The 24,957-nt window shown below is 45.4% G+C and overlaps 1 protein-coding gene across 1 annotated transcript in view; it reads right to left on the bottom strand.

Annotated features, from left to right (window-relative positions):
* Positions 1–24,957, bottom strand: part of MFHAS1 (malignant fibrous histiocytoma amplified sequence 1) — a 37,946-nt gene that overhangs the window by 4,545 nt on the left and 8,444 nt on the right. Inside the window, exon 3 of the mRNA XM_041427802.1 lies at positions 1,045–1,171. Within this exon, the coding sequence (XP_041283736.1) occupies positions 1,045–1,171 (127 nt within the window). The remainder of the gene's footprint in view (positions 1–1,044; positions 1,172–24,957) is intronic.

The raw sequence follows: 24,957 nt of genomic DNA, 5'->3' as shown, positions 1-24,957 counted from the left end.
CTCACCTTCACACACAGCTCAACAACCACCCATCACTGGAGCTATGCTCTACCAGGAGTGGTATTTTGGAATGGGAGGGTACTGAACAAGAGAGAACAGCATCTAAAGCTACTGAAAAGACACTGAAGTGAAAGTAACAGGCATTCACATACAGCACAGCAGCAAGACACTCAGCTGCTCCTCTAAGCTCCCTACCAAATTCCCTTGTGCCACTCCAATTAGACAGACCCTGGCTGAATTTCTGTTTTTCTGGAAAACCCATGCATCAAAAAGCCAAGGCACTGTCTGCTTTTGTGAGTGTTGTTCCACATTTTTTCCCATCACAATACAGCTCTGTTTTCCAAGCACATTCCCACTCTGTAGAGTGAAGTGCATATAGGCTATAGATACACAAGAGAGTAGGGCTCCTCTCCAGGAGGACCTCACCAAGTTGGAGGACTGAATCAACAACAGTGCTGTAAAATTCAACAAGGACAAGTGTATAACTCTACTCCTACAACAGGACAACCCCATGCACCACCACAGCCTGGAGTCCTGCTGGCTTGGGATCTGGTGGAGAACATGTTGAACACAAGCCAGTAATGCATCTTATGGCAATGAAAACCAAGTTAATAAACTAAAATAATAAAGGAGACTCAGATGGAACAAAAGGAAAGAAGTTCTGTCCCAGAATAAAGTCTGGAGAGGTGGTAGCACCTCCATCCTTGTCATCCTCACCTATACAAGGTCCCAAGGAACCTGACCTGCCTGTGAGAGTGGTCCTGCTTGAGAAGGGGGTGTACAGAAATCTCCTGAGGTTCCATCCTACCAAAACCCACCTATGACTGCATTATCTCCTGATCTTGCATCTGCTCAGAGAACACCTCAGCCCATTTCACTGTACTTCTTATCCCCTGAGTGGCCTGTCTACAGCCACAAATAATTAGAACAGTCCCCAGGCTGTGGGGCTGCTACCTTCCAGAAAGAAGTGCTTAGTAAGGGCATGTTTTACGTAGGCTTTCTGGTGTCTACTGACAGGGGAATAGGTCTGCTTTCTGCTCTCACTTGGAACAAGGGCTGATCACAGTAGGAGTGGGGGGGTAAACCAAGGCAACATTAACTCGCTCGCTGCCGTTCTTGGGACAGATGATCTCCGTCAGTCCCTCTGGTCTCGGCTGACTCAGCAGTTCTCCTGTGAATAAAGGAAAACAGTGAAAATTTTTAAGCATCAGCAAGGCAATTTTTGTTTTTAGTATGCCCTTCCTCTCCCCTTCACCAGGTAAGCATCCATGAGTGACGCAGGCGAGCACTGCAGGAGGGCTTACTGATCCTGCAATGCGAGCAGGTCCCATACATGTAACCATGTGTCCTGAGTACAGTTTGGAGACATGTTGCTCCCCACACACATAACATCTGCCATCTTTCCAGTCTCTGCTTTGAATCACTGCACACAGCCTCAAGAGCTCCTTAGGGATTCATAGCATCTGGATGAAAGACTCCCTAATGCCTCTCTCCCTGGCTGCATTTGCCACAAGTGCTATGGGACTGCTGCTGCATCCTGTCAGGACCCTTGGCTATGCTATATTCTGCTGATCATGCAAATCCCACAATCCCAGCTTCCAGCTGTCAGCTCTTCCATAATGGAGGCAATACCAGCTCTGTGTTGAGTCAGTAGCAGTGGGGGCTCTCACAACGCCTGGTATCCCTCTGTGAAATGAGTTGCGTCAGCTCCACTGTTCAAGTGCCAAGTTGGCAGCTCCTCAGCGCTGGCACCCTTGCAGAATGTAGCTCAGGGCAAGACACAGGTCAGCACAGTGAGAGGGGTAAGCCAGTTGCTGAGATGTGCCCAGCCCTGGGGAACACTCCCCAACAGCTTGCTCAGAGCAAATCAAGTTTCCTCCTGGCTCCATTCCACACATGACTGGCCTCAGCAAGGCAAATCCCCAAGCCATCAACATGCCATCTCCTCAGAGTAGCCCATCTACAGCTTAGACACCCAACAGCACCAGAAACACCTCTTGATACGTGTCTGGGAGGTAGGGTCTGCTCTCAAAGGCAATATGGGCTGACCAGCAAGGGCTCAATTCTTCTGAGTTTGCCTGCATGGGTGCCAAACAGACCTACCCAAAGCATAGGCATCAGGTCACAGCTGGCTTGATCAGTGACTTTCTTTACAGAGGCAGGCCAGCTGTAAGTGGGCTGCAGCCATAGGTCCACACAAAACTCTCTGGACCCATCAATCAAGCAGCCACAGCAAGCTGTCTCTGCTTCCACTACAACACTAAAGACAGATGGTCCTTGGACTCCTCTATTTTTAAATGAAGTTGCAATAAATTCCTCTACTGTTAAAGAACATCAGAAAATGTCTCCTTCTGTCTAGTGGCTATTGCCAGGCACCCCAGGAAAAACAGAAAAGAAATCACACTTCAAAGTACTGCTCAGCCTGTGCAGCAACAGCACAACAGGCTGCCCCATCATGGGGCATGAAACCCTACAAATGCTGCTTCCCTCTTCTGCTTCTCTTCTCACTTTCAGAAAACAGCACGATAATCATGAAAACAGAGGGGAGGGCTTGGCAAGGAATATGCTCAGTTCCCCTTGAGAGATACTTGTAGGGCCAGCAATTCCAGTTTGCTCCCATAGTCTGCAGTCTGAATTCACATTTGGTTTGAGTATCACCCCTCACCTCACACCTACACTTAAACCTGAACTGGCAGAGCAGCTTTTAAGTGAGGAAGGTGCGTCTTCTAAACCAGAAGAAATGTGATGGCATTTGCAATTCAAAGTTAAGTCTGCAAGGCAGCGTCTTCAATTACATGAGCTGTCATATTTTGAAAGCAGCATTGCACCCCATCAAGCATGTACACCACAGGGCTCCAGCTCCCATCAATTCCCAGGTTTCCAACCCCAGGCTGACTTCCGAACTGCGGTACTGATAACTGTACTGAAAGCACCATCTCTGAAAAACTAGTCACAAAATCAGTGCACCATTATGCACTTTAAAGACAGGGTTAATATCCATTAAATCTTAAATCAGAGGAGTGCAGTAAGACTGTTAGAGTCTGCTTGAGCCATCATGCCTATTTCCATCTTCCCACTTCAGAAGTACTTAGATGGTGATTTTTCACACAGAGGAGATTGCTGTAGGGTAAAAGAGATGTCTGATTTGCAGGCAAAACTCTTGCCATGGCAAGAGTCAAAGCTCACCTTACCCTCTACCCAGCCCCAACAAAATCTCTTCCAGCCCCACTCCCATTTCCTGCTGACATACATGCTGCTCCCCAGAAGAAAGACTTTCCTTACAATTTCACCGTGAGACGTATCATGCACCAAGTGTACAGGAGGTCACCTATGTGTCCTTAGTAGTCTTCCCCCTTTCAGCTAAAAGATGCCCTGCTGCTTTACTATACTGTTCCTGTCCCCTTCTCATTGCAAACTGGTCATTTTTGCTGCACAAATTCATCATGATACTAAACTAGGTCTAACTATCTAAATTACACCTCATATCACTACTGAATAAAAGCCAGTGCAAATGCCATTGCAATATGCACTGTAATGTATGCTATAACAAACTAGCATTGAGACACCCTGCTTGGATACAACTCTCCAGGCCCAGAATCTCTTGGAGGTTTCAGAAACCTCACATTTCTAGACAGAAATTATTCAAACTGTAGGAGATTATTATTAGATAATAAAAGTCCTCAGGGCCACAGCAGGATGGGAAAGAGGAGATCCAATGAGGTATTGGACTGATACAAAAGGAAAAGCTAAGCGCCTGGCATGGAGAGCTGTTTGCTTGGTTTAATTGCTAAGTTTAAATGCAGTGTAAATGTAGCACCTTATGTTTGCAAAATTTGTTCTGCCCCTATGTACAGCCTGCATTTTGCACATTCCCCTGTGAGCCTGTCACAAGATTTACTGGAAACCTCAGCTCTGCTTGCCCTCTCTGAAAGGTTGCCTACAATAGCACACACAACCACGAAGCTTATCTTAGTCTCAACATGGACTTAGTTTTAATGTTAACTTCCACAGCAGCCAATAAGGCTTTAACCAAAACTCCAACTACTTTGTTTTAAGGCTAAAGACTACAACAGTCAAGTGTGTGAAGAACAGCTTGATTTTTCAGTAGACAAATCTGCATGACTAAGATGATTCATCTGATTTAAAAGCACAAGCCCTATTTTTAAGGCACAAGACACTTTAATGCTGGGTACTTGATGATCAAGGCCTGATGTTTAGCTGCACTTAAATCCCAGATCAGTTGACAGTAGAAAGGCACCTGCCAAGCCTGGTTAAAAGCACCTGCAAACAGAGAGCAAATGCTTGAGAAGATGCTCCCTTGTTGCCTCTCATTTGCAATGGTACAAATGGCAGAAAAGTTGTATCTGTCCCATGGCCACCCTCCTGGTGTTTTGGCACAGAAATTGGTCTCCACAACTTGGTAAAATGTGCTGTCCAGAAGTTAAGGTTGAGGCACAAACCAAGACCCTGTCATGAAACTACCATGGTCAGTTTGGCTGCTGCTATAAGTTGGTTTGTAAAGTCCCCCAGGGAAGATGGGCTGAGAGAGTTGTGCTGCCCACAACATTGAAAAGAAATGTGCTACACATGGGCTGTACAAAGGAAAGGCAGGAACAAAGCTTCACCCTTTCCCAGCGCTCCCAGACCAGAAAGGCCTGTTTCCTTTCAGCATTAGCCAGCCCACCTGAAGCAGTTACTTCAGCAAGACGTTCTTCACTGCCAGTGTTTTATCCCAGAACACACACAGGCACAGGCTCACTCAAAGCTCATGCCAGTGATCAGACCCATGCATGCTGCAAAGCACACTTCAGTGGCCTTTAGAAAATACCCGTGAAATGCCAGATACCCGTGACAAATCAGAGAGCTAGGAGAGAGGCTGACAGCAAGGAAAGTGAGTACTTGTAGCAGTGTTTGGTTACTCCATGCTGGCAGCCTGACAGTGTCAGCTGTAAGCCTACTTGGCTGCCTAACAGAGAGGAAGGTTTGCATGCCGGAAGAAAATCCCACCCAGATCACTTGCCTTCATGCAGCTCCCACTTGCAGTGGCTGTGTGAAGTGGCCCAAGGTTCCTCAAGAATCTGCTGCAAGGGCAGAGGGATGAGATACTCCAATCCAGCCTGTCATGCCATCTCCTCTCCCTCAGAGCTCCCAGGACAGCACATTTGCACAGTATCAGCCTGATGATGTTTATCATTTTCATGCTGTCAGGATCTGGGCCCCATTGGGAGAAACAGCCAGAAGTGGATGAGCAGGACCTGGCCCCAGCTCTGTGGTGTTGCTTCTCTCTCTTCTGTCTTCCAGGGACCTTGAGGATATATTGCTCATGCTTTACAACAAGGGCATGAGAGCCAAAACCAAGCTGCTCCTACATCTTGCCCTGCTTCAGCACTGACCCACTTACTCCATCATATATCCTAGAGCTGCTCCAACCAAGGACCCACTGGTTTTTGCAGCCTCAGTGCTTATATGTTCTCTTACCCCAAATCCCTTCTCACTCCTCCTCCTTGCTGAAGGCCTTCCAACACAAACCACTGCAAGTGTGGTTGACTGGAGATAGACTTACATCTCAGCCTCAAGTGCTTCTCCTTCAAGCCTCCTTTGACTAATCTTTGCTTGTGACATCTCTCAGCATAGTACTCAGCAGTCATGCCTTCAGAAGAATAAAGAATAGAACACTTCAACGCTGCCTGCATACCCAAAGCACATGCCTCATGCTTGGTTTCCAGCAGCAGTCAGAAAACAGGGCTCACATGAGAGACCTGGCTCTCAGAACACCCCTCTGTGTTGCACGCAGTCCTGTCCCCTTTCATCCATATGACTGCAAAGAAATTTGGGCTGGACAAGCTACAGCTTCTGTGCCTAGCTGTTTGTTGTTTTAAGGTTCAATAGCTGGAGCACTTACACAATTACATCAAAGCTGTCACAGAGGCAGGGTGAGATGAATACCCATGTGCACAGATTTCCCCTTCTGCTTTATGCGCAGGAAACACCCTCACACACCGCGACTTTGCAGCTCTACAAGAAATCTTCCAGGAGTCTTGGCAGAAGGAAAGGGAAGGAGATGGTGTCTCACAACAAGCCTGCATCTACTCCACACCATTTAAATCTTCTCTGCTTAGATGAAACTAATTACTTGCTTCATACAAATGTTGCTGTGCACGACACACAAGCTTTTTCTCAAGCACTGTGCACAGAAAATACTGCTCTGTACTGGTATGAATTTTTAATATGCTCCTTGCAGCACTGCCTGCATGTCACGCACAAAAATATTCCCCAGAAAGAGAGAACACTGCACTTGATTTATTTCTGGAGTCCTGAGTGACCTGATCTACCCGGCCTGCTTGAGGCAGAGGGCTGGATAGAGACCTCCACATTAGGATTTAATTTTTTTCTCACTGAAGGTCATTTTCCTGGCCACAAATCAAACAAACAAACAAACAAACAAACAAAAAAAAAAAAAAAAAAAGGGAGCAGAGCAGGGTGAAATGCACATTATGAACAAAAGTTCCATAAGCCTCATGTTGCAGTCCCCAGTCAGAGGAACTTAGAACTAGCAAGCGAAATCAACAACAAAACTCCCAGCCTTTCAAAGAGCCCTACTGGGAGAGACTGCTGCGCAAAACAGGCAAGAGAGAAGAAAAACTCTGTTGGTAAGTAATGATCACAACAGCAGGCTGGTGAACAGAACCACCCATCAGGTAGAGCACATGCCTAGGAACAAATGAGCCTGGGATTTGATATACTTTAAAGAGAAAAGAAGGGCTTGAAAACAAAAAGAAAGTTTGCTCTGGAGATGTGGAGTGGGAAAGGCAGCCAGTTGCAAGACAAAGGACTAGTCTACAGAGGTGAGTCCCCAAGACCAGAAGCTGACAGCACAGAGGAAAGGGTGCAGAGAGCAAGGATCAGAGCTTTCCAAAACATGCAAGAGGAACCAATTTCTACTTTGAAGGGTTCAAGACTAAAAACACCAACAGCTTCCTTGAGCACAGAGCAGTCTCCTGTGCCTGCCCAGCTCCAATCTAGAGCATTACAACTGTTAGAGGGGCAGGCTCAGCCTTGGCTGATCCAAGCACTGCACAACTTTCCAGCTCCTGCATTCACAGCATCAGCTGTCTTTTGAGACAGCACCTCACCTCTAGGCTTCACAGCTCTGACTGTGGACATACATATGGCTCACCTTGCTACTTCCGCCAGATGGCTGCACAGGAAATTGGTTTTTTAAGGCTCTTAAGTCATGTGAGGTGAAGGAAACACAAAACAAGCTTTGGAAACAGACAGCAGTGCTTCTCATCTTGGAGCTGACAGGTCAAGCTTCAGAACCCAGAGCGGCATTTCTCCAGGCCAGGAACCCTGGAGGTGCTGCAGAAACTGGGCTCTGCTCAGCTCAAGCCTAGGCAGCTTTTCCCCCAGCAGCTGAGATCACCCTGCACCTTACCTCCTACCTAAGGAGCTACCAGGCTAATTACCCTGGCAGGAAGCCCAGGGCTGTGCCAAAGGCCAAGGTGCTCTGCAAGGTCTGTCCAGGAGACACAGGCAGACAGATGCTGTACCTGGTAATCACTAACTCTATTTTCTGCCACTCAGGGAACAGGAGAGTCACACAAACACCAGCTATGGTCTGAAAGGCTTAAGGGGGTTAAATACCCTCCATCTTCCCCGAGTCATTATAGGGTCAGCTAGCTCTTAACACATCACTGTCGCAGCACAAGAGGACATTGACACAACTGAGCATTTGCAAAAGCTCTGGGGAAGCCCTTGGCACTGGACTGAGCACACCTCTGGGTGGACAACTTGAGTGGAAAGTGTTCTGGAAGTTCCACTCAACAGCGACAGGGGCTTAATTATTCAAATTCAAAATACCAAATTACAACTCACACACTAGTTTTCCCCTCATGAGTTATTTGAGATCATCCCTTACCATGTGGCCATACAAGGCTTCCAAGTACAAAACTTGGAAAACTCTATGTTTTCCCAAAACATTAGTTAATTATATTTTTCTCAGGCACATAGAAATTAACTATAGCTAAAAATGGAATTAAATTAAAAGCAAATTAAGATCCCCCTTACATTCCCCAAACCACACAATTTAGTACTTCCCATCTGCAGACTCACAAGCACAATTGCAGAGAGCAGTAAATGATCAAAACAGCTCCATCAAAATAACTCCAGGAGCAATCATGAAATTTTGAGCCTTCTGTCTCCTGCTGGCAGTACAAAACAAGCAGTTCTGAGAAATAAAAGATGGTTGCCATCTAACCGGCTCCTAAGCCAGTGTGGGTAAGTGACTGACCATCAATGTGGCTCCACAATGAATGCAACTTCTCTCTCCTCCTTCTGCAGCCCATGAGATACTGAGTGCAGACAGCATGTATGCCAGGTAACACTGACATCTCAGCAAACTGCCATGGGGAGAGAGGCCTGTGACTTTTAACACTACTGCTCCTTCCAAAGAGATGAGGAAAGGGGATGAAGGAGATGCCATTTCTCCACTCTGTTCCATCAAACTCCATATATTTCAAATAGTATTTCAGCATGAGTAGCCTCCCTTGTCCAGCTTCATATCTACCTATTCTGTTAGGCATTCCATCTCTCTTCTCCCTGTGCAGTAGGGAAGGTGGGAACAAGCCATCTCTTCCCATTAGTGACCAGAGTAGAACAATGGAGAAAGGATGTGACCAAAGGGGACAAGCAAACAGCACAGCATAGTCTTAGAAAAATGAGAGGGGGCACTGGGGAAAGATTGAGAAAATAAAACATCCTTCAAATTGCTGAATGTTTTGCTGTCCTTCTAGTATCTGAAAAGCTTTTTGAATTGGCAGGCTGCAACACAGCACTTTCTGACAACTGCAATACAAAGCCATGAAAAATTGATTAGCTTCATTAACATTTTAGGACCTTATTAGCTGGAACGAAATTGACTGTCAAGGCATTTTAAGGGAGAGTCATGGTGTAATGAGCTCAGTGCAAATTATCCTCATCCCAGAATAGAAACAGGCCTGTCACTGAGTAACCAAGCCCAGAATCTACCTTTTGGTTATTTTTAATTCCACCCCTTTAGCCGTATCTGCCATAAGCACTTTTTCAGTTTGCCAAGGCAAGGCACCAGCTGGAGAGAAAGCTGCAGCCAGCCCCAACCTGTCTGTTCTCACCCAGTAACAGCGAGGGACAACTGCACACACAGCATCCACCTGAACACTAGACACTACCGGCTGCAGACAGCCCAGACAGCAACAATTCCCACCAGTCTCAGCCCATCTTTCCAAATGGTAATCTCAAAGCTATTACTCCTCCATCACAAAGGACATGCTGACCCTTTTTTTCATCTAGGTGATCAGCACACTGCAGGTCCAACTAAATGGAAAAAAAAAGCAGTTTAAAGGAGTTCTCAAAGCCATTACTATTGATAAAAAGTTAACAGGCAGGGACTTGTCACCACCCTGCTACCTCTGTCTCTCTGTGTTTAGATCACAACACATTAATAGGTGGCCATGTGAGAAGCCAGCCCCCAATGCACACCGTACAAGACTCAGTCCCACTGACTTCCAGCCTTATGCAACTGATGAGACAGAGCCAAGACTCCGCCTGCCCTTTTGCTAAGTTCATAGAGTTAGTCAAGTCTGCAAGACGTATTTCCTCACAATAGTCTAGCTACTGATATTGCACCCAGGTCTGGCTGATTGTTTTCTGCCTGCTCCATCACAAAAACTAGAAAGTCTTAATGCAGATACTACATGGTGCACTTGAGGAAAAGCAAAAGGAAGCACCTGATGCAGACTGCTGCAGCACAAGGGTTCACCAGCAGACCAGACCATTAACTGGAAAAATGTCCTTAAGCATTACTAAAGAGACAAATCCGTGTGCTGATGTCATCTGCTGATGACAGACTAAGGCTGGGAGAGCACTTGAGACAAGTCTTTTCCCCTGTTGGCTTGCTCCTTCCTTGCAAGATGTCCACGCATGCCATGGCTGAAGGTAGGATTCTGGCTAGGAAGCCACTCTTCTAGAAGTTGACAGGTGTCCAGCTGCTAAGTGAAGTAACCTTTTACACTCTGCCACAGCATCCTTTCTTTTCTTCTCTTCCTGTTTTTCTTTTCATTTACTTACCTTTTGCCGACCAAGAAAAAGGAGAACAAACTAAAACACACATGCAAGACTTGCATCTACGTGTTCTGCCCAACAGTTTTTCTCTGAGATTAAGTAAACTCCTTTCTGGATAAAAGTAACTTGACTCCATGAGTTGCTGTTGCCTCAGGGCCATTCCAAGGTTTCAGTATGTTTTGCAAACTGAACTGGAAGGAACTGTATTTTCAGACCTGTGGTGGTAAGTGTTCTCTCCCAGATCACTTAAGGTGAGATGCATGCGTAATATTCCTCTGTAAAGCTATTTTGGTCACCCTAAAACACTTGCCTCTCATCAGGACAACCACAGAGCCCACTTAAACACAGCAACACTTTTTTTTTTTTACCCTTCAACAATGACTGGTCTAAGGAGAAAAGTCTTTACACCAAAGGTCCTGCTCATATTCAAATATTAAATCAAGTGTTTTACCCACCTATTGAACCAACTTGAGGTCATCCCTGCTCTCATTTATCAACATGACTTCATATGGAAGTCTCTTTACTGGGGAATTTGGTCTATGCATGTACATCACAAGATTTATTCTAGGCTCATGCTTAATTGGAACAAAGTGCCTCCTTGGCATTTTTCCTTCAAAGCTATCCACTTTCTACATAATAATAACTAACCTCACACTACATGCTGTCCACAGGTATGGCTTTAGCTGACCACAAAGCTGCAGGATCAGAGAGGTTTCCTTAATTACAAAGACATCAGATATAGCTTCCTTCTTTGCATATATTTGCTTCATTTATGTTCTAGTTTGTTGAGTACATCCTTTGTCAAGTGTTTCTTCCTTATGAAACAAAGTGTGATGTAGATTTGCATCAAGATATATGGCTAAAATCAGAGAGCACCAAGACCAGCCAATTCTCCTTTTGGAGGAGGAGAATTGCATAAGACCACAATAAAAGCATTGCTGGCGCACATGGAAGTGCCCAAGCAGCACTCCACAGAGCTCAGAGTCTGAGTCTCCCTATGCAACAGAGGTGGAAACCTGATTTTTGTTTCAAATCTCCTCTGTTTGTTTGGATTAAAGTATCTTTTGTTATTACCAAAATTGCAGTCTTCAAAGTTTGAGCAACCTGCTGGCTTTCTCTTGCTCAATAATAGAATAAAGCTCTGTCTGTCCTTTTACTATTAACAGCTTTTACTTGCTCTCTTTTCCAGAGGGAATGAGAACTAATCTTTTAACTTTTGTTTTTGTGTTGATTTGTGATTCCTAAACATTTCCAATAATTTAACCCCTCTTTTCTGACCCCTCTCATTCCCTAATATCCAAATAGATGACAGACAACTAGTTTACATAAATCAATGCAATACCTACCTTTTTCTTACAAATACCTTTTTCCCCATGGAAAGTGCTTGTTTATGAACTTAGTATTATTATCTCTGCTCAGACCAATGCTTATTGCTTTTTATTCTTCTGTTGGAATGCCTCCCAGGGAGAAGTCATGCAAATACAGAAACAATAACTTTACTACTTAACTCTTACGGAGTTCATTGCCTGCTAAATGCCATCTGGTCTGGATTCTCAGTGCCCAAAAGTCACCTGCAGCATCCATCTTTGCTGTTTAAAAATCACTTCTATGGTAGTCACATTTGTTACTATAACAGGAAGGAGCTCTGGAGCCTAGAAAGAACTCAGCCTCCCAGGGAAGCAGCAGAGCTGCCAGGAGAACATTTAACTCCTCTACCATTTCCTCTACTCTCTGCACCTTTCTCTTATAGAGAATTCTGTCCTAGAGCTGAGTTCTCTCCTGGTACCCTATTCATGCTGTAAACCAGTATTACTTCTAGGTTTCTAGGAGGTGGATAACTCTGGGGTACTTACTCACCAGTGTCATTGTAACACAGCCCTGACCCCCCCTCCTTCAGATGTTTTATTTTATCAACTGACCTGAATGGCAAGCTTACTGGCTCTCCTCTGGATGGATCTGTCTTGGGGAGGAACCACCTTAAAACTTCCCAGTCATCACCTTACACTGATCAAAGAAGAGACTCAGAGATATCTAAAGTATACACAGGACAGAGATATCTAAAGCATATCCCAAGAGTGAAGACTACTGGGATTGAAAAAAACCAGTAAGCAGCAGAATGCTTGCTCTCAAACACCAAGTGCCAGAGTACAAGTCCTCAGCAAGGCTTGCTCTGAGGGGTGGTGAAGCAGGTGTAGCAGCTCAAGAGGTGGCTACTGACAGAAAAGTGGGAAGAGGATACATTTCAGAGCTACAGAAGAGTTCACACACAGTTTTTGTCAGTGCACTTTTCACATTACAGTGGCGGAGCAACAGTGAATGAAATAAGGTCAATCACACACACTGTATGCCATTGCCATTACAAGAGAAGTAAATGCTGCCCTTTGTCCAGGACCACAGTTTGTCCTGAGATGCAGGAGGCCCTAGAGGACTACCAACAGTGTTTTGGACACAGAGGGTTAAAAGAGGGAGTAGAAGTCAGACTGGACTAGATCGAGCCTTTCCTTCTCTCCGCCACCAGAAGTCTGCTCTGTCAGTGAAAAATTCTGAGAAAGCACAGACCTATGAGCTGCCTCTGTGCATGTAAGGATTTTGTATGCTTGGTGCTACTTGAAAAGTGTCCCACAATTCTGGTCTTCACCAGCAAGTGCCTGGGAGCCAGATAGAGGCACCTGCCTGAGCTGGTTCCCTCCCACCTCCCTCAGTCTCCTGCATTTTGTTCTTAAACACACAAGCCAGGAGGACAGTCCTCTAAGCAAGGCAAAGCTTTATTAAAAATGACTTCCGATTAAAAAGGGGTTTTAAATCCTTTTGTAATGATGACCGGATTATCCGCATCACGCTGCATTACGCAACTGAGAATAAAGCAGCACAGAGCAAGGGGTAAAATTGCTGTCTCCAGCAGAACCATAACTTTGTAGGCAGCTCTCAGTTCCAACACTCATCTGCAAGATTCAGATGGGATCAGGTGCACTTGGTACATGCCAGAGAAGCAGAATCATGCACAAAAACTTGTATGATGCAGCAGCTGCAGCACAGAGGCTGTTTTGTCACACAGCATTCAACCAAAGGTGCTATTTCAGGGAAATAATGACGCTAAATGCTTCAGGAAGCACAGCTCACAGTAATAAACTTGGACCTGAAACCTGGGCATGGGTCTGCCATAAAACGTGACAACTTGTGATCCCATACTGGTGACAAACCAGAGGCTGGTCAAGAACTGCCTTCAAGGTGCCCAACCTCACTACAAGGACCATGCTGCCAGCATCCACCCTACTCCCCAGGGGCAGGAGCAGCCATGCAGTAAGTGAACAGCTACACTGCTCAGCTTCCTTCAGCCAAAGACACCTGGCCACACTCGCACAGCTGCCAGCTTTTAATGGGAAGCACTGCAAAGTGCTGGGCCAGAAGTCCAAGTTACAGATTCAGAGCCAATCTACCGCACTTCCCAAAACAGCCCACTAAGCACCTCCTCTCATCACACCCTCTTCAGCCCAATGGTTGGTTGCAGCGTTTCTTTATTTATTTTAACACTTTTTCTTTTTTTGAAATCAGATCATGTCTGAATCACTAAACTGAACATGATCTTGCTGTGTTTGGCAACATTTTCTTAACATTGTGTTAAACTTCACTGTAGGCACTCAAAATTATGCATGTGTGTATGTGCATAACATGCTAAACTCTTTTCAGAGAAGCAAGATGTGATTTATTTCAAAGAAGGACAAAGAACAAATTAAAACTAACAGGCAGCTTCAAAAGCTTTGTGGCAGCTTTCCATTACAAAAGACACAGAGAAATGTAATTTTTTTTTCTGATCCCAACAGAAGGTTCCCAAACTTTTCTTTCATCCAAGGAAGTCTTTAGTTTGGCTAAAGCCTTTGAGGTACAAACGCATTGCTTAGGAAAAGACGCACACAAGACTCAGCTCTTGATTGTTTATTTCAGCACCTCGCCCTAGGAAGGCTCCAAGCTGACCACAGCAGCCACTTGCCAAGCTGAATTATTTGCCTATGCAAGCACCAGTTAAGATCTTTCCAAAATCCAGTAATGATCACCACAGAGCCTGTAGGGCTCCCTCTGGGCACACACATGCTCCTTTGAGAAACTACAAACTTGCTTACTCAAGCTGCCATGAAAATGTCACCAGTGCAGGATCACAGCATGACCCTTCACGTGACAGCATGAGTGAGACTCCCTGCCCAAAACTCCTGACTGTACAGGTTCAGGTATGCAGATCTGGCTGGACCTTTCAGCGAGGACAAAGCACACTGGAGTTTCACTCCCTACATAGCCCTCTGGCACCACCATGAACCTGAACAAAAGCACTTGGAGATGAGCGAAGTTCCAGAGTGAGGCTCACACTCCATTTTCACTCGCTGAACATTTCTACACAATTGTCCACCAGAAGCTTAAAATGATGATAAAGTAAGAAATAAATTCTTGCTCAGCAGATTTCTGGGATATTAAGGTCAGCAAAAAAAGGCATCTCCTCCCAATATCCCAGTTGTCTTCCTTCACTCCATCTCAATATGAAAGCAGGCGTGGGATGCTCTAGAAACAAGTCAGAAGGCTGTTGAAGCAGAGAAGTTCGCTATAATAAAATATGAGCTTGAACCTCCACAGAGAAAGTTTTAACAAAAGAGATGGCTTTAAAAACACCCAAACCACCCAAACAAAAAAAAACCCCAAACCAAAATGAGTAAGAAAGTTTGATAGTGAATTACATATTCCTGACACCAGGAGCTAAAGGTGCTCAGCAGGGCATGATTCCACCAGTGCCTTTTCTAGGCAGGGATGGCTCAGTCCTAACAGTGTACAGTGAAAGATCCATGTATTAAAGAGACCAGAGGCATGACTAGTTCCCATGTAAATTCCCATTGCATCTTCTACTTTGCTGCCAGTCAGACATCTTCCCTACACTATCCTACTTGAATTTGGAGGATGAGTGAAGTACGGGACAGGGTGTGTGTGTGTTAAAATCCACCACCACTGCCACTCACTACATCTACAAGATGCTAAGGAAGTTCAGAGCCATCAAAGCTCTGAGCCCCAGAGACCTGAGCAGGCAGAGCTTGAGAGAGCTGAGCAGGGCTGTAAGGGAGCCCCAGCACAGCACTGGCACATGCTCAGCGTGAGCAGGCTGCCCTCAGAGCCCTGAAGCTGCAGCACGGCCGCCTGACTTCACAGAAACAAATTTCTTCTTTCACACTGTAGCCATCACTTAGTGCCCAACCAAAATAGATTTAAGCTGTTCTGTAGTAAAAATAACAGCGACCAAGAAACATTATGTCAGATCACAGGAAGGGGAAGCTCTTTTTTGTTAGATTTTCTAAATTTAGCCACTTTGATATACCAGAGTCATATGGATATGAGACTTTTCCAAATCTAGTGCATGCATCACTGTCTGAAATAAGAGCATGAAAATCTCTCGGACAAAGAAAGAGGCTGCTCAAAATGAAGATTTAGTGAAATGCACAGGGAGCTGAAAACTCATTTGATTATGCAACGAGTCTAAGTAGGCCTGGTGCTTGCTGCTGACTCCCTGGTTTGGAAACCTGCCACCAAGCATCCTCTGCTTCAGTACATTCAACCCCATCCAGCAGTTCTGCCTATAAAATTGTGGTGGGTTAACCCTGGCTGGATGCCACATGCCCACCAAAGCCACTCTATCACTCCCTTCCTCAATGGGACAGGGGAGAGAAAATACAATGAAAGGCTCATTTAGGTAAGAGCAGGGAGAGATCGCTCACCAGTTACTGTCATAGGCAAAACAGACACTACTTTGAAAAATTACTTTAATTTTTTTACCAATCAAATCAGAGAAGGATAATGAGAAAGAAACCCAAATCTTAAAACACCTCTGCCCTACTCAGTCCTTCCTCCTGGGCTCAACTTCACACCTGACTTTTTCCTCCTAATTTTGTCTACTTCCTCCCTTTCCAGTGGCACAGAGGATCAGGAATGGGGTCAGCAGTCAGTTCATCACAGATTGCCTCTGCTGTTCCTTCCTCCTAAGGGAAAGACTCCTCACACTTTTGCCCTGCTCCAGCGTGGGGCCCCCTCCCACAGACTGCAGTTCTTCATGGACTGGGGTCCCCCATGGGCTCATAAGTCCTGCCAGCAAACCTACTCTAGTGTGGGCTCCTCTCTCCATGGGTCCACAAGTCCTGTCTGAAGTCTGCTCCAGCACAGGCTCCTCACGGGTTCACAGCCTCCTTCGGGCATCGACCTGCTCCAGCTGCAATTGCTGCTGCAAAGTCTTTTGGGTTTTCTCCCCTTCTTATCTGTTATCCCAAAGGTACTACCACAATTGCTGATGGTCTTGGCCTTGGCCAGTGGTGAGTCTGTCTTGGAGCCATCAGGCATTGGTTGTCAGAGAGATGGGAAGTGTCCAGCAGCTGCTCGCAGGAGCAAACTCTGTAGGGCCCCACTCCTGCTAGCAAAACCTTGCCATGGAAACCCACTGCAAAAACAGAGCCACACACAGCAAGGGTGTAAGAAGCACTGTGAAACCAGGAGAGGAAACAAAATCCTCCATCTCTTCCCCTCACCGCAATAGCACAGACATATAAAAAGGATAAGTTTGTCCATCTTCCGCCTGGAATGTCCTGGAAATGTGGGGAAGTCCACCTGCTTGCTTCTGCATGAACACAGCATGCTAGCTTCCTGAAGATACAGTCCAGAGGAGGCTTCCCCAAGAAAGCCAACCCATCCAAAGGACTACCCAGGGAATACTTTGAGCCAGAACTGATTATTCCAGCTCTCACTGCTTGTTTCTAGTTGGGCTGCTCAGCAATACAGTGGTGCAAGGCAGAGTGACTTAAGAAGTTCAGTAGTGGGACAGAGGGCTGGCTGGCTCAAAGCCCACATTAAGGCAGTGGAGACCAAGCCGGCAGCTGTTCTCTCAAGCTACAGCATACTTTAAAAAACATTTTAGACTCAGAAACAGAGCTCTATCATTAACTGAGAGTTTGTCACCACACAGCTGTTGCTGAGTCAGACACCAGTTTGTCTGGATTTGCAATTTCCCATGCCCTTTGGCTATTCCTGGGTGCGTCTGCAATTTGGAAGAGGCATTAGTAGAGCAGATCTCACAGAGCAGATCTCTCAAAGGTGTGCAGAGCAGCCTGGCTGCCACCCTACTGTCACTTCTCCAGCTCCTGTGTGTCCCATCATGACTAAATCCCCCTGCTAAGGAAGGTCATTGCTCCTGTGAGCCACTCACAGCTTCACAGATGAAGAATTCCAAAAGTAAGGGGACAACTAAATTATGTAGCTGCCTCAAGTCTCCCTTTGGTCCCATATAGACAAGGTCCCAGCTGTTCATCTCTTTTTGGGGGGGGGAAAAAAAAAAGAATTCTACATAAACAACTTGAACTACCCCCTATCACACATCAAAATAAATACAGCCGCATATTATTATACATTGAGGATGTGATCCTGAAAAGTGCAAAGATCAGCAATTTGACAGACAATCATGCTATTTTCCCCACAATGTAGTAAAAGAGAATATGTGTACAGACTGGTGAGTTAGACACAATATAAATATAGAGAGAGGGTGGAATGATAAAAATTGCAGTGTCAGGAACGTCAATATGAGATGACTGCTTCTCAGAATGGATCTTTATCATCAGCCATTACTCCATCTTTTGGCACTTCATTCTTTATCGATCTCAATTTATCTGAGAATTTTAATGAGAGATGAAAATGCAACTGTTTGGACATGGGCAACAGGAATCTTTAGAGTACAAGACTGATGTCAGGCAGCCAGCCTCAGACAGAGGTCCCTGCCTCTCCCACCTCCACACTGTACAGCCTGTGCATTTCTGCTCTGCACATTGCTAAGTTCTTGCTTTTTAACACTATCTGTTCAGAGAAAAACTGCTTGCCATCCATACCTGACTGCTGCTGGTAGGACAGAGGCCACAGGGAGTGGAGAGAGGTACTAAATAGCCAGCAACAGAGTTCCACAACAGCTCCTGATGCAGCAGGGAGCTGCTGCACCATGCAGACTCATGGTCTGTACTGCAGGACAATTTTGCAGTTCTGCTGTGTCCATCATAAACTTTCAGAAACAGCATAATAAAGATGCCATTTTCTTCTGCTGCAAGAAGCTCTTCCTCTGTATGTTGCCCATGCAGCAAGTGGCGGGGGTCTTCCTAAATGTGAGGACACTTGTTTTGGGATAGCCTAAGGACAAATCAGCTCTTCTAGCAGCCCTCTGCTGCCAACCTTGCACTGATACAGAAGAACCAAATGCACTGCACGTCTCTCAAAGTCAAGCAAGGCTAAATCACTGTACACCTTCAATGTTTTTCCACTGTATGGTTTCATGGGGCAGAAACCGTTAGATGCACTGGAAGCAAATTAGGTCAAGCACCCCTGTCTCAAATCAAACCCTGCAGATTTTGATGCTGTGGAAACCACAGCCAATTAATTTTTCAGGAAGTTCATAAACAACCCTACCCTGCTGTATGGCAGGATCTGTGCCTTATCAGATACCATTGCTCACTGGGTATTGCCGGAGAGAAAAACACCTGCTAAAAATGTAAAGAACATGCTCCAAGAGGAATTCAGAACACAGACCGACTGGAAAGTTACCATGTACACATCATTCAAGAAACAAGTCTTGAGTGAAGTGTGCCATAATTTTGCATTCAGTTAGAACAAATGCCTACAATATTAATTTTATTACCAGTCATTTGTGGGCATGAGGCACATAAATCCCTGTCCTATCACTGTTGTACCTTTGTTTTGTTCCTGGCACATTGTAACAGGAAGAGACTGAAAACTCAACAGAAAGTGATGGGTACCATGTATGAAGGAGGAAGGAGCTTTCCCAGAACAGTGTAGGTTCCTTCAGATAACACAAATAAAAATGCTTTTCTAAACTAGACTCTTGGCAAACATCATCCTAAAACTGGATAAAAGAGATATCCTGGTATTGCTTTCATAAAGAGTCTCGCAGAAATGCACTTGGAAAAGCTTGCAAAATCCTGCCAGTAAAAGCCCAGCAGAAGTCTCCCATCATCTTATCAGTACAATTCAATGTATCCTAGATCAACAACACTACAGCTGCTTCCTGGAGTGTTCAAGCACCAAGTCCGAGTCAGCACTTGGCAATACGAGGCAGGTCTGAACAGGATTTGAGACTGAACTTTATTTTGTGCTGAAGGTTACTTGCCCTTAGAGTTCAGTCTAGTTTGATCTTCACAAAGCGCTCAGTTTTACAGCCTTCCCAACTGAAGCACCTTGCTCATCTCAAAGCTGTTGTTTGGTTCATGCAGGGCTTGCCATGCTCAACTGCCAATTCAAAATTAATGCGACCTTGTAAAGTCCGTAGGTCCTAGGCCATTTTCACACTCATCCCCCAGGAATCCACAGATAAAACCGGTAAGGAGTGTACTCAGTACACCTTTGGGCAAAGCTCAGAGCTCTTGAAAATGACCACTGGGAATACAAGAAAACAAATCTGAAATTAAGGTCTTGCTTTAAACCACAACCAACTCCAGCAGGCAAGCACTCCAGCAGTCACAGCTCAGTCTGAGCACAGCCTCCATCCACTGGCCACAGACAAGTCACCCCTAACCACAGAACCTGGTAAGTCTGAAACCACAGTACCACTGACCATGTTGGCAAGCTGATCAGTGTTGCCACCAAGCTTTAGCCAGGAAAATACCACAACTGCAATATGTCTTCAGTCTCCAGCAGCCTCCTGAGGAAGAACCATAAGCCCTCCAAGGTGGGGATGTTCAGTCCATTTGAACATCCCAAATTACATTTCTAACAAAGGCACCAGCCACTTTATTTTCACAGGTCTCACATGCCCCCATCTCAGTTCTTACATCTGGCTCCCCAGAAAGAAAGTGCTAGAGGACAAAACTCTCCCAGCTGGTCTACATTCACACAGGTGACCTTGATATCCAAGACTGTAAACTTTATCCATGGAACAGCTTCCAAAAACATCACAGTCTCCTCATCCTCTGTATAAGACAGCTCCTTCACACTGTGGTCACCAGAACCCCATCAGCTCTCCTGATGTAGGCAAGACCACCATATAACACATCATGAAGGCAGGCTGAGACTCCTGTAACCCAAGTGCATTGCTTTCTTAGGCACAGGTAAGTTCTTAGCTAGTCAAAAGCAATGACACATTTTGCTTGCAGCAGAGGAATTTGGTGGTTATAGTTCACACTGTACTTTAGGCATTCCCTTCCCACTCCTTGCCCCTAGAACAACGATTCAGCACTGGCCGCTATAATAGACCTGCATGTGGATCGTTCCCATGCCAAATCTCAACTAAACTTACACGGGAAAACTTTTCCCACTTCAGCGTTTGTAGAAGCAGGTATCATATCACCGGATTTGTGAGCACACAAGGCAATGCAAAGCATGTTTCATGACACCTGTGTCCACAGCATGCTGAAGCAGCACACAAATCAGTCCTAATGTAATCAACTGACTACAGAGAGGGGAAAACCTCCAACAACAGCTTATCTCACCCTCACAGTCAGTAGCTTTTAAACAGATCTCACGCAATGCAACAAAGAATCATTTGGTACCCAGCAGCTCTTTTATAGGTCATTTCCTGCAGGGACAAATTTCAGCAATCATAATAAAAACCACAAACTAAAAACACAAACTAAAAAAAAAGTAATGCACTGAAGGCCAAGAACTCTGCTTTGCTTCACTAACCAAACCAAAAAGATCCACTCAACCAAATCTAGCATCTCCCTGGTTCAGTGGTGGCAGATCAAAGTCCAGAGGCTCAATGCCCAGAGATGACCCCCATGAGGAACAGGCCAGGGCAAGACAAGTTGTTAAGGGACATACCAGAAGAGCTTCCCTGTGCCAGAGCTGACATAACAGGAAAGCTTTCTTTTATCAGAAATGCATAGGAACTTCTCGAGTAAGGAAGATGATTCCTTCAAGCAAGAAAGAGGATTTCTTCAAGCAGTGTTAAGTGCGCATGTTGCCATTCTAATTTCAAGTAATTTTAGCAAGTTCTGTATTAAGAGCTTCAAAATAAAAGCTCCCAAACACACACAATATGAGGTAACCAGACACTGCAGGACAGCTGTAAGAAGGCAATTCAAAAAACTCAGCCTTTCTTCTGGCAACCACATTCCCTCCCATTCCTACATCCTCCCAAGCCAGACTGTCAGGCACAAGCCCAGGTCTGCACTGACTACTTCAGTTCTCTCCAAAGACTGATTCCCACTTCTACACCCCACCAGGGACAGTCCTATGGCAGCCACCCACTCTGCACACCACACTCTTCCTCTGGCAATTTCTCAGCTTCCTCCAAGACCACAGAAATATTTGTTGTCCATTTCAACATGTTGTTTAAATTAGAGGATGCCACAGCCACCAAACAAGAGGACTTCAAATACTGACCTCGCAACACACAGGTTAATATGAAGGAAATCTCTAAATATCAGTGATGGCACATAGGCTACTACTGTGTTCCTACACTGTTACCTACAGCAAGTCACACCAGTCAAGGTTGTCACTGCCACAGCACAGAAATCAGCTCTAGTCACTAAACTTAATTATCCATGCTAGAGCCACAGAATGATAGTAGCTTCACCCAGTCCAGCAACCAATCTATGGTCTTCTTCCCTTGAAACACAGGGCCCTGTTCAGCTTCATCCTGCCACCCAGATCCAAAGCTCACATGGCGCTGAAGTCTTGTCCCACTGCCTCCAATTAGTACTCTGCTGAGTACTCTGCTGAAGCCACAGCCTGCAGGATAGAGTGACAACAGCCCCCAAACAGCGATAGCATCTACTTTGAAAGTCAAGTAAAAAAGACTCCACCTGCAAACGGGAAATTAGAAGGCTGCCTAATGCTAGCGTCAGGCTCTCTAACAAGCAGGTGTTGCTCTATTGCAATTGTCTATGAAAAGAACCCCAGCTACTTAAAGCATGACTACAGCGTGGAGTTAGATACCTGACATGAGCCTTTCACCGAGCAGCAGCTCAGATTTTGAAGCAACTCTGGAGCCCTTCTGACAAAACCAGTCTCACCTGCTCTCGCCTCACCTGGCATAGGGTGACTCGACAGCATGACACATCACAGGAACCTCCACCTCTCTGCCTCCTGACTCCATCCCAGCCACCAAGGGAGATCATGATAGCTTTTGACTCCATCTCAGGGCTGGTGAGCATGGTTCACTTTGAATCATGTGCATATGGTGGCCTAGTTAGCCCTGCTCTAGCCCTGACAGAGAGACTCACAGGGGAACTACACTATGATACTATTATACCTCCATCTGTACCCCTTAAGGTGACTGGCACTATAATCCCTGCTTCTGCTCACCCTCAGTGTGGGAGACCGGCAGAGTAGAGGCTTGTGATCTCGTCCCTGCTCTGATACCTCAAGAAGGGAATAGCAAGGCAGGTGCACTTTCTCTCCACAAGAGACCTCTTCTTGCTAGTCCTCCAGAATCGTTCAACGCTCCCCAATAGCTCTGGAGCATCCTTTTGGACAGGGGCTGCTAGGCTCACACAGTATCTTTGCCCATGGCTTTCAATTTTCACTCTGTGAAAACCCACATCACCTTATCTTACTTGCGACAGCATTTTGTCCATCTTCTGCGATGGACACAGACCCTGAGTTTCTTATGTCTACACTCATACAGCTCCTTCACAAGGCAGGAATAAAGGAAAACCACGGGTCAAACATAATCCCTCCCAGCCCAAACACCAGAAGAATCATGCATAGGACATCAGGACACCTTGTACAAAAGACAGCCTGGAAGAGCGCGTGGTGACCCAGACCCAGCCTAGCACAGGGCAAGGGGAAACAGCAGCAGGGCAGTTAGCAGGTGCATATGAACACAAGCTTGGAAAGTCCAGTCACATTTGTCCAAACAAAGCACACATGTCTACTATCAGACAGATGGCAAACCACCTCCACCCCCCAGTCCCAAGTCACTTAATAGCTTACAAGACATGAATAACCTAAAAGCTCTTCAGTCCAGGGGTTGAAAGAACATCCCATACAAATGAGAGCATTCCACAATGCCTGTGATGACACAGCTGAGGTCTTACTGTCTTGGAGACGTGAACCATTCCTGTTGGTCACTCAAAGACAGATATGACTTTCTTAGCCTGGTAGGGATGATTTCATTTATATATCATGCAAATGTAAAAGAAAAAAATCAGTTCAACTGACTTGTTATCAGCCAAGTGGATGACTGCGGCCTCAAAGCATACTGAAATTCCAGCTCAGATGCCAATTCAGTTACTATTTCGTCCAGCTACAAAACTGTTTCAAAAACAAAAACTTCCTTAAAAGGACCCAACAAGACATTTTTATATCACTTTCATTCACTCTTTGCAATAAACCCTCAGAAAACGGAATCCAGAACCTCAATTTTTATTTACCATTTCTACACACAGTAGCCCTATTCCTAGAGGATTGCTGTGTGTATTATCAATGGAAGCTATAGTGTGCAGGATAGAGAGGAAAGGGAAGGAGAGGAAAAGCAAAGATTAATCCTCAACTCATGAACCTCCTTTTTGAAAGGGATTCTAATAAAAATTTTGGATGACCAAAGAATGCACCATCAGTTTCATGAATGACGACACAGATTGCACAACCACACAGAGAGCCAGACTGCACTTCCATTTTTGAGCACAAATTTGGCAGTGTCTACACAGAAATATTTCCCTTATTAAGGTCAACTGGCTGCAAAGCACTTCTTCAGTGCAGCCCTAAAAAGCCCACAGACCTATTTAAGTATTAGAAGCATTGTAATTGCCAGTGATTTCCACTAAAAGAGCTTGGAAAGAAACACAGACATCTCCCTCACTACATATTTTTGTAACATTAGACCCCTCTCTTTCCTACACCTTGTCAAAAATGACACCAACCATGATTCACTCGCATGACAGCAAGCTTGGCAGCATGACTTAAACATGCACGCCTCCTGATCAACAAAATCGGGAGGAAAAAAAAGTCTTGAGCTTCACGATTGCCATTTAGGGGCTCCCAAACAGTCTTTTATTCATAGAGCAGATACACAGCAAGGAATGTTTTAGATTAAATGCAGAAATACAGGCCTCCCAAGTCAAATCACAGTTCACATTTTTCACATCAAACCTGGGCTAGATTCAAGCATCATCCATGACAACAAGCAGGCTTCTCAATAAATTGATTTAATCACTCTTCAGCATTTCCACAGATCAGCCTTGCCTTTTAAACATGTTTGTCTGCTGTTCTCCCAGCTAGAGTCACAGAGTATCCATGTTTAGAAGAGTCATTCCCTGACCCAAAGCAGGGTCACATCTGGGATGCTATCCTGTGCCTTTGATAACAAGGCCTGAATTCCCTGCTGGAGCACCTCAAAAATGCTGCAACCCCCTTTCCACAGGCAGCATCACCCAGGTGTCATTCAGAGACGTGGCACACAAGCCCCAGCTTCTCCTGTGCTCAGCGCACTGCCTACCTGGGCCTTCCCTTCCCAGCACACCTGGCCTGGCTCCCAGGTGAGATAAATCCTTTCCCATCTCTAAGGAAACATACATGGCACAGCCAAGTCCAAAGGAAAAGGCCATTCAATGCCTCTGTCATGCCTGAACCTGCTCTGACCATCACTGGGGTCAGCAACACCACCAACTGCTTGCAGACAGTCTGGCCCCTCTTCAAATTTCCCTTTTAAAGCACCATCTACTCACAGGGAGAAAAGGGACAGCCACAAAGCATTCACCAGTTAAAAAACAAAAATAAAGGAGGTGCATGACTGGAGACTGGAATTCACAAGCTAAATTTTCAATAGGTGCCCATCACACTGCATACTCACATGTCTGCTGTCTTGACTAATTTTGGCGGGTTTTTGGGGGTTTTTTGAGGGGT

This window comes from Onychostruthus taczanowskii, unplaced genomic scaffold (genome assembly GCF_017590055.1).
Source record: "Onychostruthus taczanowskii isolate IOZ18803 unplaced genomic scaffold, ASM1759005v1 scaffold12, whole genome shotgun sequence".
Classification (NCBI taxonomy): Eukaryota; Metazoa; Chordata; class Aves; order Passeriformes; family Passeridae; genus Onychostruthus; species Onychostruthus taczanowskii.
This window is presented reverse-complemented; position numbering and strand designations above follow the sequence as displayed.